Here is a 15,374-nt window from a genome sequence, read left to right as displayed (position 1 = left end):
CCACCCAGAGTACCCCCTAGTGGCTGGAATACAAGTGTATTAAGCCTCTTACAAACACCCCCCTGCAAAAACGAATGTTGTCCCAAACATTTCACTGGCCTCAAAACAAACAGATGATATGCTCGAGTACTGGTCATGGAGAACGAAAACAGAAAAAACGTCGGCCTAAACAGCCATAATAACTGTCTAGACATGACCAGGTCTGGCCTTTATAGGCAAATATCGACGCAAACGCCATAAAACATTATCACCACTGTGATCTAAAGCGGTAAATCGAGAAATTATATAACACATTCAAGACCATCTTTAGTTTGGGGTATCCTGATAAGAGCTGGCGCCCTAAAGGGTTATATGGTTAGAATTCTGTCGGCCTCCCTGCCGGGCTGAACGGAAGGTCATGGGTGACCCAATAATCAGTGGTCCACTTCATCCATGAGATGATTGAGAGTCTCTGAAGCCTCAAGCCTTTTCCACTATTTTACCCCTGTCCTCTCCGGGCTCTTCTCTGGAGGGACTGGCTGGCACTCCTACAGTGAAGTTTCTATCAGTCTCTGGCCCCCGTTCCTCAACTATTTATACTGATTAATAGGTTGTGGTTGTACTCTGTCTTGCTCTCTTCATCCCTACGTGGCCTAGAATGGGAATACTGGAATAAGAATCCTCATCCGAGCTCTCAGACTCAGCGCTCTCCATTTGCTGCTTTATGCTGGGGTTGGATCCTTCTCCACATGGACTCTACATGGGTTAGGTTTCAACAGGTTCCTCAATGGGTAGGGGAATTTACATTGACAATGAGGCATATTGCGATTTGCCAGAACCCGGGCCCTGCCTTGTACCCCCTCTCCGGTTTTTTGACCTCAATAGGACAGGGCTGTCATCACCTTTCCTTGGTGACCAACCAACATGTATTTGGTCCTTCCCAGTGTGATCTTAATCTTTCCCTGGCCCCCCACGTTCTGACATGTTCTCACCAGTACACGATCCCTGAGAAACAGAACCGAACTCATTTTCTTCCGGATCTAGTTGGCTTTTTCCTTCTTGGTGTTGATTTTCTCCATGTTTCTGACTGGCGATTGTCATAGGCTATTAGCGTAAGTTCTCAAAGGCCTGAATAACTGATTTTCAAACTCTTTCCCTGATCATGATGATTTTTTGACACAAAGCCAAAACTTGGGAAAAAATCCATCAAAAGCTTTTTTGATGCAGTTTTCCCGAACTTATTTTCGGTGGGTAGGCTTGTGCAAATTTTGTAAAGTTTTCGAAATAACAAATGTACTCGTAGCCCCTGTGCTTTTCTCAAATGCACATAGTTGCAATTGAAATCATCTGGAAGGGAAGCTTGTAGCTCGTACATGTTGGCAGTGGGCCCTAGTTATTACCTGGGTTTTCTTTTGTTTGATACACTTACACATTTTTGGTGATAAAGTGTTCATGTCATGTTGCATGCGCGGCCAATAAAAGCAATTCTCGTGCTAAGTTTCAACACTCTTTCTTTCCGAGATGGGCCATTTCAGTGTGTAAGACACTTGCTTAAATCACGAGTGTTCATATACTGACTTGGTACCACAACTTGTGTTCTTTTTGCTGTTTTCCTTTTGTACTAAATCCATCTGGTGAGACATGGGCCTGTTTCCACTCTTGCAGTATGTTATTGACTTTTGTATGACTCTGTTTGACATTTCTGGCTGGTTTTAGGCTTAGTTCTTTGACTTTTCAGTCCAAAGATCTCCATAAACACCGCATTCCTTTAAACTGAGGCCTGCATGGATATCGTGGGCAGACAGGTCAGTCGGTCTGTTAAACGTTCTCCCCCCCACCATGACAGCTCATCTTGCACTTGATGGCCTTAGTGGGACCGGTGAGTTCACGTTACACCAGTCATTCTGTTGTGTCTGAACATTTTGAGTATTGCTTTAACCATTTTCAAGTGAGTGTTTCTCATGTGCATTCTTCCGTGTAATGTTCAGCATGCAAAGGAGAGCGTGACAGAAAGTCTTCTACCTTCCAGGACGATACTTCAGTGTGAGATTTAAAGTCAGACAGCTCGCCCCAGCGTATGACGCGTGGCATTCAGTCTTGCTGTGTTTAGTACATAGGTCAGATGAGGTTATTTATCACTGTACACTGTCACAGAGGAGCATAAAATATGGTCTATCTCGAACCGCTCAGTCACTGCCGCATTCGAGGGCCAAGAAATTCCAGTTCCCTGAGGAGGGATAGTTTCCTCCTCTGCTTGAGTCAGGGTGCGGGAGCCATTCCCAATGATCTCAGTTTGCCACTTTGTCGTTGGTATAACACCCCTCCCCAATCCCTTCTTCGGAGGCATTTAACATGCAGGATAAAGGGTCCTTGAAAATCTGGGGTAAGCAAGCACAGGGTGGATTAGTCAACACACTCAGCAAGTGTTTCTAATGCTCTCTGGTGAGCATCCTCCCATTATACTTTCTGGTTGGAGAAGCCGTCCCGACTGCCCACAAGCTACCCGTTGGTCCTTTCGCTTCCCAATGCTGGGTCTCCGACTTCACTGCTAGTAAGTCATAGAGACATTATGCATGTTGTGATAGGTTCTGTACATAACCCAACAAGTACCTAGAAACCCCAGTAGTTTCCTCTCAGCTTTACGTTTGGTTGATGGCCTGTTTACCAGTTCTTGCACTCTGTACCTACAATTTCTTAACATCCATTCTGTAACCCACAGCAGAAATAATTTTTCCTAAATAATAGACCTCCTTCTTGAATAGGTACCTTATCAGCCCTGAGGTTTAATAAACCATGTTATTTTTGCTGCCTGAGTCCTGACCGGACATCTTCCACATGTTGTTTCAATGAAACTGACTAAAAATAGAAGGTCATCTAATATGGTATACAGAATCTATCTCTTATCCCCTTCTCAACTTTCCTCATGCTTCTTTGGAAGGCGCGAGGGCTGTTTGAATCAGCCAAAGGGAATTCTAGGTCGCATTCATATAAGGCCCAAGGGGTGGCTGAGGCCAGTGTATTTTTCTGGACTCTCCTCCACAAAAGCTTGGGTGGTATGACTTTCTTGATCTTAAAACGTAAACCATTGACGTTTTCTCGCAAACCATGCAAGTATTTCCTGTATACAGGGTATGGGATGCCTGTCCAGACAGTCTCTTGTTAACCCCTGCTAATCACACAAAGTTCTTAAACCTCCATCCTTTTCGTACGCAGACCAAAGGTGATGTGTAATGAGGAAGTTGACTTCCTGATGAAGTTTTTTTCAGGGCCCCTGCAAGGTGGCTTTCACCTCAGGCATACAAAGGGCGTGGCCACAGCCGTTGTATCTCTTGCACTTGGTATGTTATCAGTCAATTTATTCCATTCTGAGATTTTCAATACACCTATGTCCATGTCATCTTTGGCGAAAACAGCTGATTCCTTCTTGAGCATTCCGTTTGACTATTCTTGTTGTTCTTGGCTCAAGTGCGGAAACCTCTAGCAGGTGGGTTCCCCAAACACTCTAATTTGCCGTTGTCAGGGCCAGGCTCCGGTGGGGGGAAAATTCTTGTCCATGAACCTGTGCTACAGTGACCTTTTCTTCCACTGGCACAGGAACCGGGTGACACGCTACTACTCTCTGAATGTCCCTATCACTGTTTGTCTTGTAAGTATGTTATGTTTGGTACGTATCCACTACTGCAATGTCAACTTTTCGAGTATGGCCGTTTTTGATCGTTTTTCACGACCTGGCTTTTGTAGGTCAGGCCCCAGATCACTCACGTCCGTTCAAAATAACACAATTTCATCATTGAAGGGAGCACTCTTGGCGATACAGGCGATGAATCCATTTTGGTTTGTCACCTGAATGACAACGTTTTTACGTCTGGCATCTCTCCTCCTCCTGTGATTACTAAAGGTAAACGAGAAAATATATACACATCAGAACATCTCTAGTTGGTATCCTGATAAGAGCTTGGCAGCCCTAAAGTGTTATAGGTTAGAATGTCTCTGGGCCTCCTCTGCCGGGCTGAACGGCAAGGTCATGGGTGACCCCAATGAATCAGTGTCCACTTCATCATGAGATGATTGAGTCTCTGAGCCCTCAGCCTTTTCCWTATTTACCCCTGTCCTCTCCGGGCTCTCTCTGAGGACTGGCTGGCACTCCTTCACAGTGAAGTTTCTATCAGTCTGGCCCCGTTCCTCACTATTATCTGATAATAGTTGTGTGCTACTCTGTCTGCTCTCTTCATCCCTACGTGGCCTATTGATGAATACTGGATAAGAATCCTCATCCGAGCTCTCAGACTCAGCGCTCTTCCCATTTTGCTGCTTTTGCTGGGGTGGATCCCTTCTCCACAGACCTCTACTGGGTGTTTCAACAGGTTCCTCAAATGGTAGGGAATTACATGACATGAGCATATTGCGATGCAGAACCCCGGGCCCTGCCTGTACCCCTCTCCGGTTTGACCTCATAGACAGGGCTGTCATCACCTTTCCTGGTTACCACCACATGTATTTGGTCCTCCCAGTGTGATCTTATCTTTCCCGGCCCCCCACGTTCTGACATGTTCCTCACCAGTACACGAWCCCCTGAGACCAGAACCGAACTCATTTTCTTCCGATCGTAGTTGGCTTTTTCCTTTGCTGTTGATTTCTCCATGTTTCTACTGGCGATTGTCTAGGCTATTACGTTACAGTTCTCAAAGGCTCTGAATAACTGATTTCAAAACTCTTTTCCCTGCATCATGATGGATTTTTGACACAAAGCCAAACTTTGGGAAAAAATCATCAAAAGCTTTTTTGATGCAGTTTTCCCTGACTTATTTTCGGTGGGGTAGGCTTGTGCAAATTTTGTAAAGTTTTATCGAAATAACTCAAATGTACTCGTAGCCCCCTGTCTTTTCTCAAATGCACATAGTCAATTGAAATCATCCTGCGAAGGGAAGCTGTAGCTCGTACATGTTGGCAGTGGGCCCTAGTTATTACACTGGGTTTTCTTTTGTTTGATACACTTACACACTTTTTGGTGATAAAGTGTTTCAATGTCATGTTGCATGCGCGGCCCAATAAAAGCAATTCTCGTGCTAAGTTCAACACTCTTTCTGATTCCCGAGATGGGCCATTTCAGTGTGTAAGAAAACACTTGCTTAAATCACGTGTTCATTACTGACTTGGTACCACAACTTGTGTGTCTTATGTATGCTGTTTTCATTTGTACTAAATCGCAATACTGGTGAGACCCATGAACCTGTCCACTCTTGCAAGTAGTTAATGTTGACTATTAGTATGGCAATCTTGTTGACATTTTCTGTGCGTTACTATGGCTGTATATCTTTTGAACTTTTCAGTTCTCAGATCCCATATAAATACAGCGCAATCTTTAAACTAGAAGAGCCTGGTTAGCATGGAATCGTGTGGAGACAGGGTCAGTACACGTCTATGTTAAACTGTTCCCATAACACCCCTCACTCATGAGAAAGCATTCATCTTGCACTAATTGGCTTACTTAAAGTGGACCGTGGCTTATTCCATCCGTTAACAACAGATCATTCTCTTGTGTTTACTGAACATTATTGAGTATGCTTACCATTTCAAGTGAGTGTTTCTCTGTGCATTCTTCCGTGTAATGTTCAGCATGCAAAGGAGAGCGTGACAGAAAGTCTTTACCTTTCCAGGACGATACTTCAGTGTGAGATTTAAAGTCAGACAGCTCCGCCACCCAGCGATGACCGGTGGCATTCAGTCTTGCTGTAGTTAGTACATATGTCAAGGGGTTATTATCACTGTACACTGTCACAGAGGGAGCATAAAATAGGTCATCTCYGAACCGCTCAGTCACTGRCCATTRGAGGGCCAAGAATTSCKGTTTCCCTGAGRGAAGGTGATAGTTTCTCTCTGCTTGAGTCAGGGTGCGGGAGCCATATCCAATGACTCTCAGTTTGCCACTTTGTCGTTGGTATAACACCCCTCCCAATCCCTCTTCGGAGGCATTAACATGCAGGATAAAAGGGTCCTTGAAATCTGGGTAAGCAAGCACAGGTGGATTAGTCAACACACTCASCAAGTGTTCTAATGCTCTCTGGTGAGCATCCTCCCYTATAACTTTCTGGTWGGGCAGAGCCTGTCCCGACTGCACAGCTACCTTGGTCCTTCGCTTCCCAGATGCTGGGGTCTCCGACTTCACTGCTAYTAAGTCATAGAGACATTWTGCATGTTGTGAAAGGTTCTGTACATAACCCACATAGTACCCTAGAAACCCCAGTAGTTTCCTCAGCTCTRTCACGTTTGTTGYTGGCCTGTTTACCAGTTCTTGCACTGCTACAATTTCTTCAACATCCATTCTGTAACCCACAGCAGAAATAATTTTTCCTAAATAACAGACCTCATTCTTGAATAGGTCACACTTATCAGCCCTGAGTTTAATACCCCGTTTCTTTTGCTGCCTGAGTACCTGACGGACATCTTCCACATGTTGTTCAAATGACTGACTAAAAATAAGAAGGTCATCTAAATATGGTATACAGATTCTATCTCTTATCCCCTCTCAACTTTCCTCCATGCTTCGTTGGAAGGCAGAGGGGCTGTTTGATAAGCCAAAGGGAATTCTATTCCATTCATATAAGGCCCAAGGGGTGCTGAAGGCAGTGTATTTTCTGGACACCTCTCCCACAAAGCCTTGGTGGTATGCCTGTCCTTGATCTAAAACTGTAAACCATGAGTTTCCTCCCAAACCATCAAGTATTTCCTGTATACAGGGTATGGGATGCCTGTCCAGAACAGTCTTCTTGTTCAATCCCCTGTAATCAACACAAAGTCTTAAACTCCCATCCTTTTTCCGTACGCAGACCAAAGGTGATGTGTATGAGGAAGTTGACTTCCTGATGAAGTTTTTTTTCAGGAGCCCCTGAAGGTGGCTTTTCACCTCAGCATACAAGGGGCGTGGCACACCGTTGTATCTCTTTGCCACTGGTATGTTATCAGTCAATGTTATCTCCATTCTGAGATTTTCAATACACCCTATGTCCATGTCATCTTTTGCGAAAACAGCTGATTCCTCTCTGAGCATCCGTTTGACTAATTCTTGTTGTTCTTGGCTCAAGTGCMGYACCTCTACAGGTGGYTCCCACCACTCTATTTGACCGTTYTCAGGGCCAGGCTCCGGTGGGGATCTGTCCTGAACCTGTGCTACAGTGACCTTTTCTCCACTGGGCACAGGAACCGGGTGACACGCTACTACTCTCTGTAATGTCCCTATCACTGTTTGTCTTGGTAAGGTAATGTRATGTTTGGTAGTATTCACTACTGCAATGTCAACTTTTCGAGATGGCCGTTTTGATGTTTTCACGACCTGGCTTTGTAAGTCCAGGCCCCAGATCACTCTCACGTCCGGTTCAAATAACACAATTTCATCATTGAAGGGAGCCACTCTTGGGATACAGGGATGAATCCATTTTGTTTGTCCACCTGGAATGACAACGTRACGTCTGRCTGCTGTAAGCCAGKATTCCTCCGTGTATTCTGAGTGCTGAAGCAGATTGAGTAGAGTCTTTGCCTTTCCTAGCTCAAGTGCATTTCTTAGCATATTTACTGTATACATCAGCTCTGAGGGCTCCTTGTTACTTTTTGTTTSAACTATTTCTTCAATTACATTAAACCCAATGATTGGTTTCTCCAGGCTTTCATTTGTGACTAATATCGGAACCCTCYACTGTTTTCCTGCAATGACCTCAGCTTTGGAATCAAGCAAACTGAAGCAAATGTCCATCCAACCCAGCAAGGGAATTTCAGTGCCATTGGCTGCCCTCAGATCCAGTTTCTCTGTATTGCCCATGATTTCTGCCAGTGGTCTAATTTGTGTGCATGGCAAATTACATTTTCTCCATTCCTCACTTATGAWGGATACCTGAGCCCCTGTGTCCCATAGTGCTAGAGACTTTACACCCTCCATATAACACCACACTTGAATTTTTTTACCAATGAGCTGTGCTATATTACAATGTCCTGTGTCATGGGACAAGGGGAGTTGTGGTCAGTCTTGCGAGCAGTCTTACATGTTGGTTGGTGCTGTTTCCAATGATCCTGTTGGCACACTTTAGAACAGCAGGCAGCTTTATGACACAATGAACACAACTTCAACTCTGAGTTTCTCTCTACCTTTGCACTGCAACACTGGATGGAACTAGATGTATCTGAGGTCACTCCCCGTTCCATGGTTGTGACCCCCAGGCGTTTCCCGATGGATGTGTGTTGCCCCTGATCCTACATCCTACTGCCCAATGGCTATCACTGCCACATTTGTAGCAACGATGGCAAGTCTGTTGACCAGTCTCATAACAACTTTTGCATTTTCTTTTCTCCCTGTTGGTTGGACTTGGTTTTCTGTTGGAGCGATTCCTAACTGAACTGTCACCCTGGCTCTGCACTGACTTTACTAATGAGGCAACCTGACAGGTCAGTTCTTTGATTGCTTCATTGCTCGCATCAATTTTACTCAGGAGAGGATTATATTTCTTTTGTTTTCGGACTGGTCTGTGAGGGCTCTGCCTGTGCACATTCCTCTCCGCTATCCCCGTTATCCTCACTCTGTACTGCGTTCCCTCGTGTGGGTGTGAACTCACGGGAAATCCTGGCCTTTTGCATGCGTTCGCTTTCATTGCCCCGGGCAATTAGCATTTTCTCAAGCAACAGTTCATCACGGGTGTTAATATTCTGGAGATGCACTCTCATCTCTGCCCTGACGTTATCATTTGTTAATCCTGTAACAATGGCCTGCAGGCATTGACTCTTGACTAACTGTGCCATATTTCAGTTCTGATTGGGCACGAGCTGAGGCTGATAACACTTTCTGTGTCAGGTCAAAGACTCGGACTAGGAAGTCCAAGGCAGACTCTCGCAGCTCTTGTGTCGCTTCAGTCAACTTGTGATACAGTTCAGTAGCATCCTTCTCTGCATAATGTGTCCTCAAGATTTGCCTTAGTGTGTAGTTCCCTCCAGATAACTCCTCATCTTAAGCCCTGGGCTCACAGCTCTGATTACTACTTCTATGATTTCTAATGCATGCTACCCTTTTCTCCGTCGATTTTCAATCTGATGTTCTAGGGTGCTGAAGCTGAGCTTATCTTTTTGATTCTGATCTCCGATCTGTCCATGAATTTTAAAGTCTTTATAACTGGACATACTCACTCCATTCTCTCTCTGTGGGGGGTGCCTTTCTGGAGCTGAGACCACTTCTCTGCTGGGCTGAGGAGCCCCTCCCTCTTCTTTTCGTTCTGCCGCAGCTCCCGTCTCTCTGCTGGGTTCGCTGTCCACTTGCCTTGTTGGCGCCGACTGGCTGGGACTTGTAGGCAGACTTTTCACAGTATCCTCAGAGTCCGATATTCCTTTGATTTCGTCTTTCAGTTGAAGCAGCCAAGACATTCCTTCATCTTCACGTTTCCATTAAATCCTCCTTCTCACAGTAATCTTCCATCAATTTGCGCCGCAAAGCGCGATGGCTCTTTCCTTTTACTTCAGAGTCATCTACACCTCCTATTCCACAACGTACACACAAGTGCCGTAAATTGTCTGCAGAAAAAAGTCCATGAACTCTGTTTGATTTCATCCAACAACGTTTCCCTCTCTCGACTCATATGTCCTACTCACGTGGCAACAACGACAATGCAGGCAATGGCAAGACAGCTACACTCCGTTAGGTGGTTAGCCTGCTAACGTTAGCTAGCTAGCTACTCTCCCAGTCTCTCACTCGTTGTTCGTTCGAGGAATATGGGCCGGTGCTCACATGAAAATAAATCTCAGCAGTGCCTCCAAATTTGTTACCCTTCCAATGAGCTTATCATATAAACTACAATGCGAAACGTACGGTTTACTTCACTTTTAATCATGTCAGCACAGGTAACAGCCGTTTACAGTCTTTCTTTAGTTTTTGATTCTTACTCTTCCCAATTCACTTAAACTGTATTTCTTTATTTCCCATGGGCTTCACCAGAGTGCCCCCTAGTGGCTGGAATACTACTGTATTAAGCCCCTTACATATGCACTACAGTGCATAGATGATATCGACTGAAGCAAAAAAAATGACATTCACTCTCAAATTGTAGCAGTATTTTCTGTGCCAGTCATTTAACTTGATGATTCTCATCCTGTCTTGTTTCTCTAGGTTGTCCAGGAGAGATGATGGGAGGGATGTGTAGTCCCTCGCCCCTCCTCTCCAACCGCCGCGTCATGGAACTGTCCAATCACGAGCTGGGCGGCGTACCCTCTGGCATGCCCCCCCCTGTCAGTGACCGGAGGGGGAGTGGCACCAGCAGCCTGAGCTCTGCCTACACAGTGAGCCGCCGTTCTTCCATGGTGTCCCCCTACCTCTCTAGCCGGCGCTCGAGCGAGGTCTCCCAGTTAGGAGGTGGAGGAGGTAATATTTGTGTTTTGTAACTGTCTTCTTTTAATCGTTACATGTTATTTGTTTACCCTTGGAGGACCACTTTGTAAACAACTGTTTTAATTCATGTTTTTAAAAGAGATTCTCTTGTACCTTTGTATACTTTTTAGCCAGTAGTTCTGAAAGTAGTACTCATGAGCCAAAATTTGTCTCCCGGGGGATATATGTGCAGATACAGTACCAGTCAAAGGTTTGGACACACCTACTCATTCAAGGTTTTTTTCTCTATGTTTACTATTTATAGTTTAGTTTTTTATATTTTATATTTAAGTTTACTATAGTGTTAAACAAATCAAAATATATTTWATATTTTTGATTCGTCAAAGTAGCCACCCTTTGCCTTGATGACAGCTTCGCACACTCTTCGCAAAAGGGTGGCTACTTTGAAGAATCTCAAATATATTTTGATTTGTTTAACACTTTTGGTTACTACATGATTCCATATGTGTTATTTCATAGTTGTGATGTCTTCACTATTATTCTACAAATGTATAACAGTCAAAATAAAGAAACACCCTTGAATGAGTAGGTGTGTCTAAGCTTTTGACTGGTACTGTATATGTGCAACATGTCATTGCTCTCTCGCTCTGGTGTGTGTGCATGTTGCTAGCTGTCACTCAAATGGTGAGGGGCTGAAGCTCATTGGCTAGAACTTGTGTTTTTTTACATTGGATAAAAGTAGAGACACAGAGCTAGAAAATGGTATATGATACACTACAGTTGAGGAACAATGGGAAAGTAATTATGCTTTGGAAGTTGATAAACATGTAACCTCAATTTTGAGAAAATGGCTCCTGAATGTTTTGGCACACCTACTGGGCAGGTCTTCTTTCTCTAGACCCATTCAGCATCGTTCACACCCTCTAAAGCCTTAGCCCCACCCATATCTTTAAGGATTCACATGTGAGGCCGTGTACTAAACAACCAAAGTTTCAAGACTAAAGCCTGGTTTACACTACGGGTGTGTTCGTACATTTAATCTGGAGTGCCAGAGTGTGCTCAGAGTGCGCTCTGGGTGTTCCTAAACCCAGAGCGTTGTCAGATTGTCCATTCGTAAATTCAGAGCGTTTCGCTCTCGTAGCATTCAGAGCGCACACTGGACACTCTGGCCGAGGAGTAGGGTTGATCTGAGCGTTCTGTCCTAACTACAGCAGTCAAGCATCCAAGTTAACTGGCTAACCTTGACTAGCTTGCTAGCTACTTCCAGACACAAGTGAGAGAACAGCTCACTGACCATTTTACTCGCCCTAGCAGAGCTGGTGAGGCTGTTTTTATGTTATCCAGAGTGTTGGTGAATGCAACTGTGCTGCTGGCAACAATATAATTATGCTTTTTTGCCAACGTTTACTGACACCGGCCATATTCAACGGGTGTTGAGCGTTCGTAAATTCGTCACTTATTCTCCAATTATTTACCAGCTACATCTATCAACAGTTGTATCAGTGACATCATTAACATTCTACTGAAATCGTTACTTGCAATAGTGCGGTCTTTTGTCAGACAATGAAACATAATCCCAACTCATAACGTTACTTACCTTGCATGAATCTGTAGGTAGCTAACCACCAGGTTCAATGTTACCTAACTCAGCAAAAAAAGAAATGTCCTCTCAACTGTAACTGCGTTTATTTTCAGCAAACTTAACGTGTGTAAATATTTGGTATGAAAATAACAAGATTCACAACTGGAGACAAACTGGAAACAAGTTCCACAGACATGTGACTACAGAAATTGAATATTTTCCCTGAACAAAGGGGGGGGGCGAAAATCAAAAGTTAAGTCAGAATCTGGTGTGGCCACCAGCTGCATTAAGTACGTGCAGTGCATCTCCTCCTCATGGACTGCACCAGATTTGCCAGTTCTTGCTGTGAGATGTGACCCCACTCTTCCACCAAGGCACCTGCAAGTCCTGGACATTTCTGGGGGAATGGCCCTAGCCCCCACCCTCCGATCCAACAGGTCCCAGACGTGCTCAATGGGATTGAGATCTGGGCTCTTCGTGGCCATGGCAGAACACTGACATTCCTGTCTTGCAGGAAATCACGCACAGAACAAGCAGTATGGCTGGTGGCATTGTCATGCTAGAGGGTCATGTCAGGATGAGCTGCAGGAAGGTACCACATGAGGGAGGAGGATGTCTTCCTGTAACGCACAGCGTTGAGATTGCAGGCAATGACAACAAGCTCAGTCCGATGATGCTGTGACACACCGCCCCAGACCATGACGGACCCTCCACCTCCAAATCATCCCGTTCCAGAGTACAGGCCTCGGTGTAATGCTCATTCCTATGACGATAAACGCGAATCCGACCATCACCCTGTGAGACAAAAACGCGACTCGTCAGTGAAGAGCACTTTTTTCCAGTCCTGTCTGGTCCAGCGACTGTGGGTTTGTGCCCATAGGTGACGTTGTTGGAGTGATGTCTGGTGAGGAACCTACCTTACAACAGGCCTACAAGCCCTCAGTCTAGCCTCTCTCAGCTATTGTGGACAGTCTGAGCACTGATGGAGTGATTGTGCGTTCCTGGTGTAACTCGGGCTGTTGTTGCACATCCTGTACCTGTCCCGCAGGTGTAATGTTCGGATGTATCGATCCTGTGCAGGTGTTGTTACACGTGTTCTGCCACAGCGAGACGATCAGCTTCCGTCCTGTCTCCCTGTAGCACTGTCTTAGGCGTCTCACAGTACGGACATTGCAATTTATTGCTCTGGCCACATCCTCATGCCTCTTGCAGCATGCCTAAGGCACGTTCACGCAGATGACAGGGGACCCGGGCTTCTTTCTTTTGGTGTTTTTTCAGAGTCAGTAGAAAAAGCACTTTAGTGTCCTAAATTTTCATAACTGTGACTTAATTGCCTACCGTCTGTAAGCTGTTAGTGTCTTAACGACGTTCCACAGGTGCATGTTCATTAATTGTTTATGGTTCATTGAACAAGCATGGGAAACAGTTTTAAACCTTTACAATGAAGATCTGTGATTTTTTATGAATTATCTTTGAAAGACAGGGTCCTGAAAAAGGGATGTTTCTTTTTTTGCTGAGTTAAGCTAACATTAGGCTATAACTAGCAATGCAAATGGCCTTGAGATAAGAATAATATAACTACACAGATCATACATGTAAGGTTAGCTAGCGAGCTGCCAGCTAACGTTAGCTAGCTAGCAGCTAACAGTACACTAACTTGAAATGAAAACGACTTTCTGATCAAATTAGAAATGTGTAATATTTGAAAATCTAGCCATCTTACCCATATACATGGACTGACGCTTCTCCCTCTCTGCCACGGATGCTATGGTTGCCCTTAGTTTGAAGATGTATTCCGGAGACAGGTGTTTTATACAGCAGCCTTCTTCTGTGTGTTCTCTTTTCAACACTCTCTGCATATTTGCATTCAAACGCTAGAATTTTCTCCATCTCCTTAGCCATCATGCTGTAATTCCACTGATTTCAAACCTCGGTCCTCCAGAAAGTGGAGAGCAACACTTATGCAGTTCAACTACGTGATACCTTTCAAAAAAGCGGCATTAGAAAGGATTGCCTTGGCCTCCCAAGAGGCGRAGCGGTCTAAGGCACTACAGTTCCGGGTTTAATCCTGACTGTGTCGCAGCATGCTGCGACCTGGAGARCCATGAGGCGGTGCACAATTGGACCAGCGTTGTCCGGGTTAGGGGAGGGTTTGGCCAGCTGGGATGTCCCTGTCCCATCMCMCTCMAGCGACTCCTTGTYSRGGRRYGGRYCATGCACGCTGACTTCGGTCGCCAGCTGTACGGTGTTTCCTCCGACACATTGGTACTGCTAGCTTCCGGGTTAAGCAAGCAGTGTGTCAAGAAGCAGTGCGGCTTGGCGGGGTCATATTTTGGAGGACACATGGACATTTTAGCCAAAAATATACTTGCCTCTTGCTAGGAGGCTGAAACTTGGCTGSAAGTGGATCTTCCAGCAAGACAATAACCCCAAGCACACATCAAAGTCCACTAAGAAATMGTTAATTGACCACAAAATCAACATTTTGCAATGGCAATATTAGTCTCTGGACTTATACACCTCATTGAGAATCTGTGGTTTGAATTGAAGAGGGAAGTCCTTAAGCGCAGACAAAGGATCAGGAAAGAGCACTTTTGACAACAACTTAGAGCGTATGACATCTGTTATTTACATCTGAAATAAGAACAGATATAACTTCTACCAATCAGGAGGTACAGCTGTTTTAGTAACCGCATCCACTACATTCATTAAGCTAACTTCCCACTGTTGAATTAACTTTCATAGAACTTTAAGAAATTTCCAATTTTTGCACTTGGGGAGCACAATCTAAGCATGAGACGATGAGTTAACATTGTGACTTTTGACACAAATCAGCTACTTTGACCATTTTCCCAACAAGCTAAAAAAAACTTAGAGGGTACTTCTCCACTATTACAATCTGAAATCAGAATAGAAGCATATTTTACCAATCAAATCATAGCATTGGGGGACAGGGTTGGGTAATAATGGATTTCATGTAACAGGGACTATGGAACCAATTACAAATATGAACTGTAATCAGCTCGGATTACTTTTTCAAAATGTGTAATCGGATTACAGTTACATTCTTAAAGATGTCTTCCAGTGATTATTTTATTTTTAGTGTTTTTTTAGACAACTGCAAACTTCAAGGAGTTGGTCTGATAGGAATCTGATGTCTTCGGCCTCCCCCCTTGCTTGAGGAACAATAGAGGAGCAGCCCTCCCACTTGTGCTATGTCATGATTTACCAGGACCACCTATTGAGAAGTAAACCAGGTGTTAAATGAGTTCAAAAGGAGGAATTTATTAAACTGTCAGCGTTGCTGTCATTTAGCGCACCCTCGAGACTTCTCACATGCTTAAAGATTTTATTGTTCTGCTGATTGCCCATCAAGGGTTGATAGCTAATTTTGTATTCCAACACGTTTAACCTCTAATTCCTCCCAAACCCGGATCCGGGAGCACCCCCCACAGT

The 15,374-nt window shown here is 44.6% G+C and overlaps 1 protein-coding gene across 1 annotated transcript in view; it reads left to right on the top strand.

Moving 5' to 3' along the window:
* The window catches only part of gli1 (GLI family zinc finger 1), a 144,004-nt gene that overhangs the window by 110,032 nt on the left and 18,598 nt on the right, over window positions 1-15,374 (top strand). Inside the window, exon 13 of the mRNA XM_070445503.1 lies at window positions 10,118-10,378. Within this exon, the coding sequence (XP_070301604.1) occupies window positions 10,118-10,378 (261 nt within the window). The remainder of the gene's footprint in view (window positions 1-10,117; window positions 10,379-15,374) is intronic.

This window comes from Salvelinus sp. IW2-2015, linkage group LG11 (genome assembly GCF_002910315.2).
Source record: "Salvelinus sp. IW2-2015 linkage group LG11, ASM291031v2, whole genome shotgun sequence".
Lineage (NCBI taxonomy): Eukaryota > Metazoa > Chordata > Actinopteri > Salmoniformes > Salmonidae > Salvelinus > Salvelinus sp. IW2-2015.
This window is presented reverse-complemented; position numbering and strand designations above follow the sequence as displayed.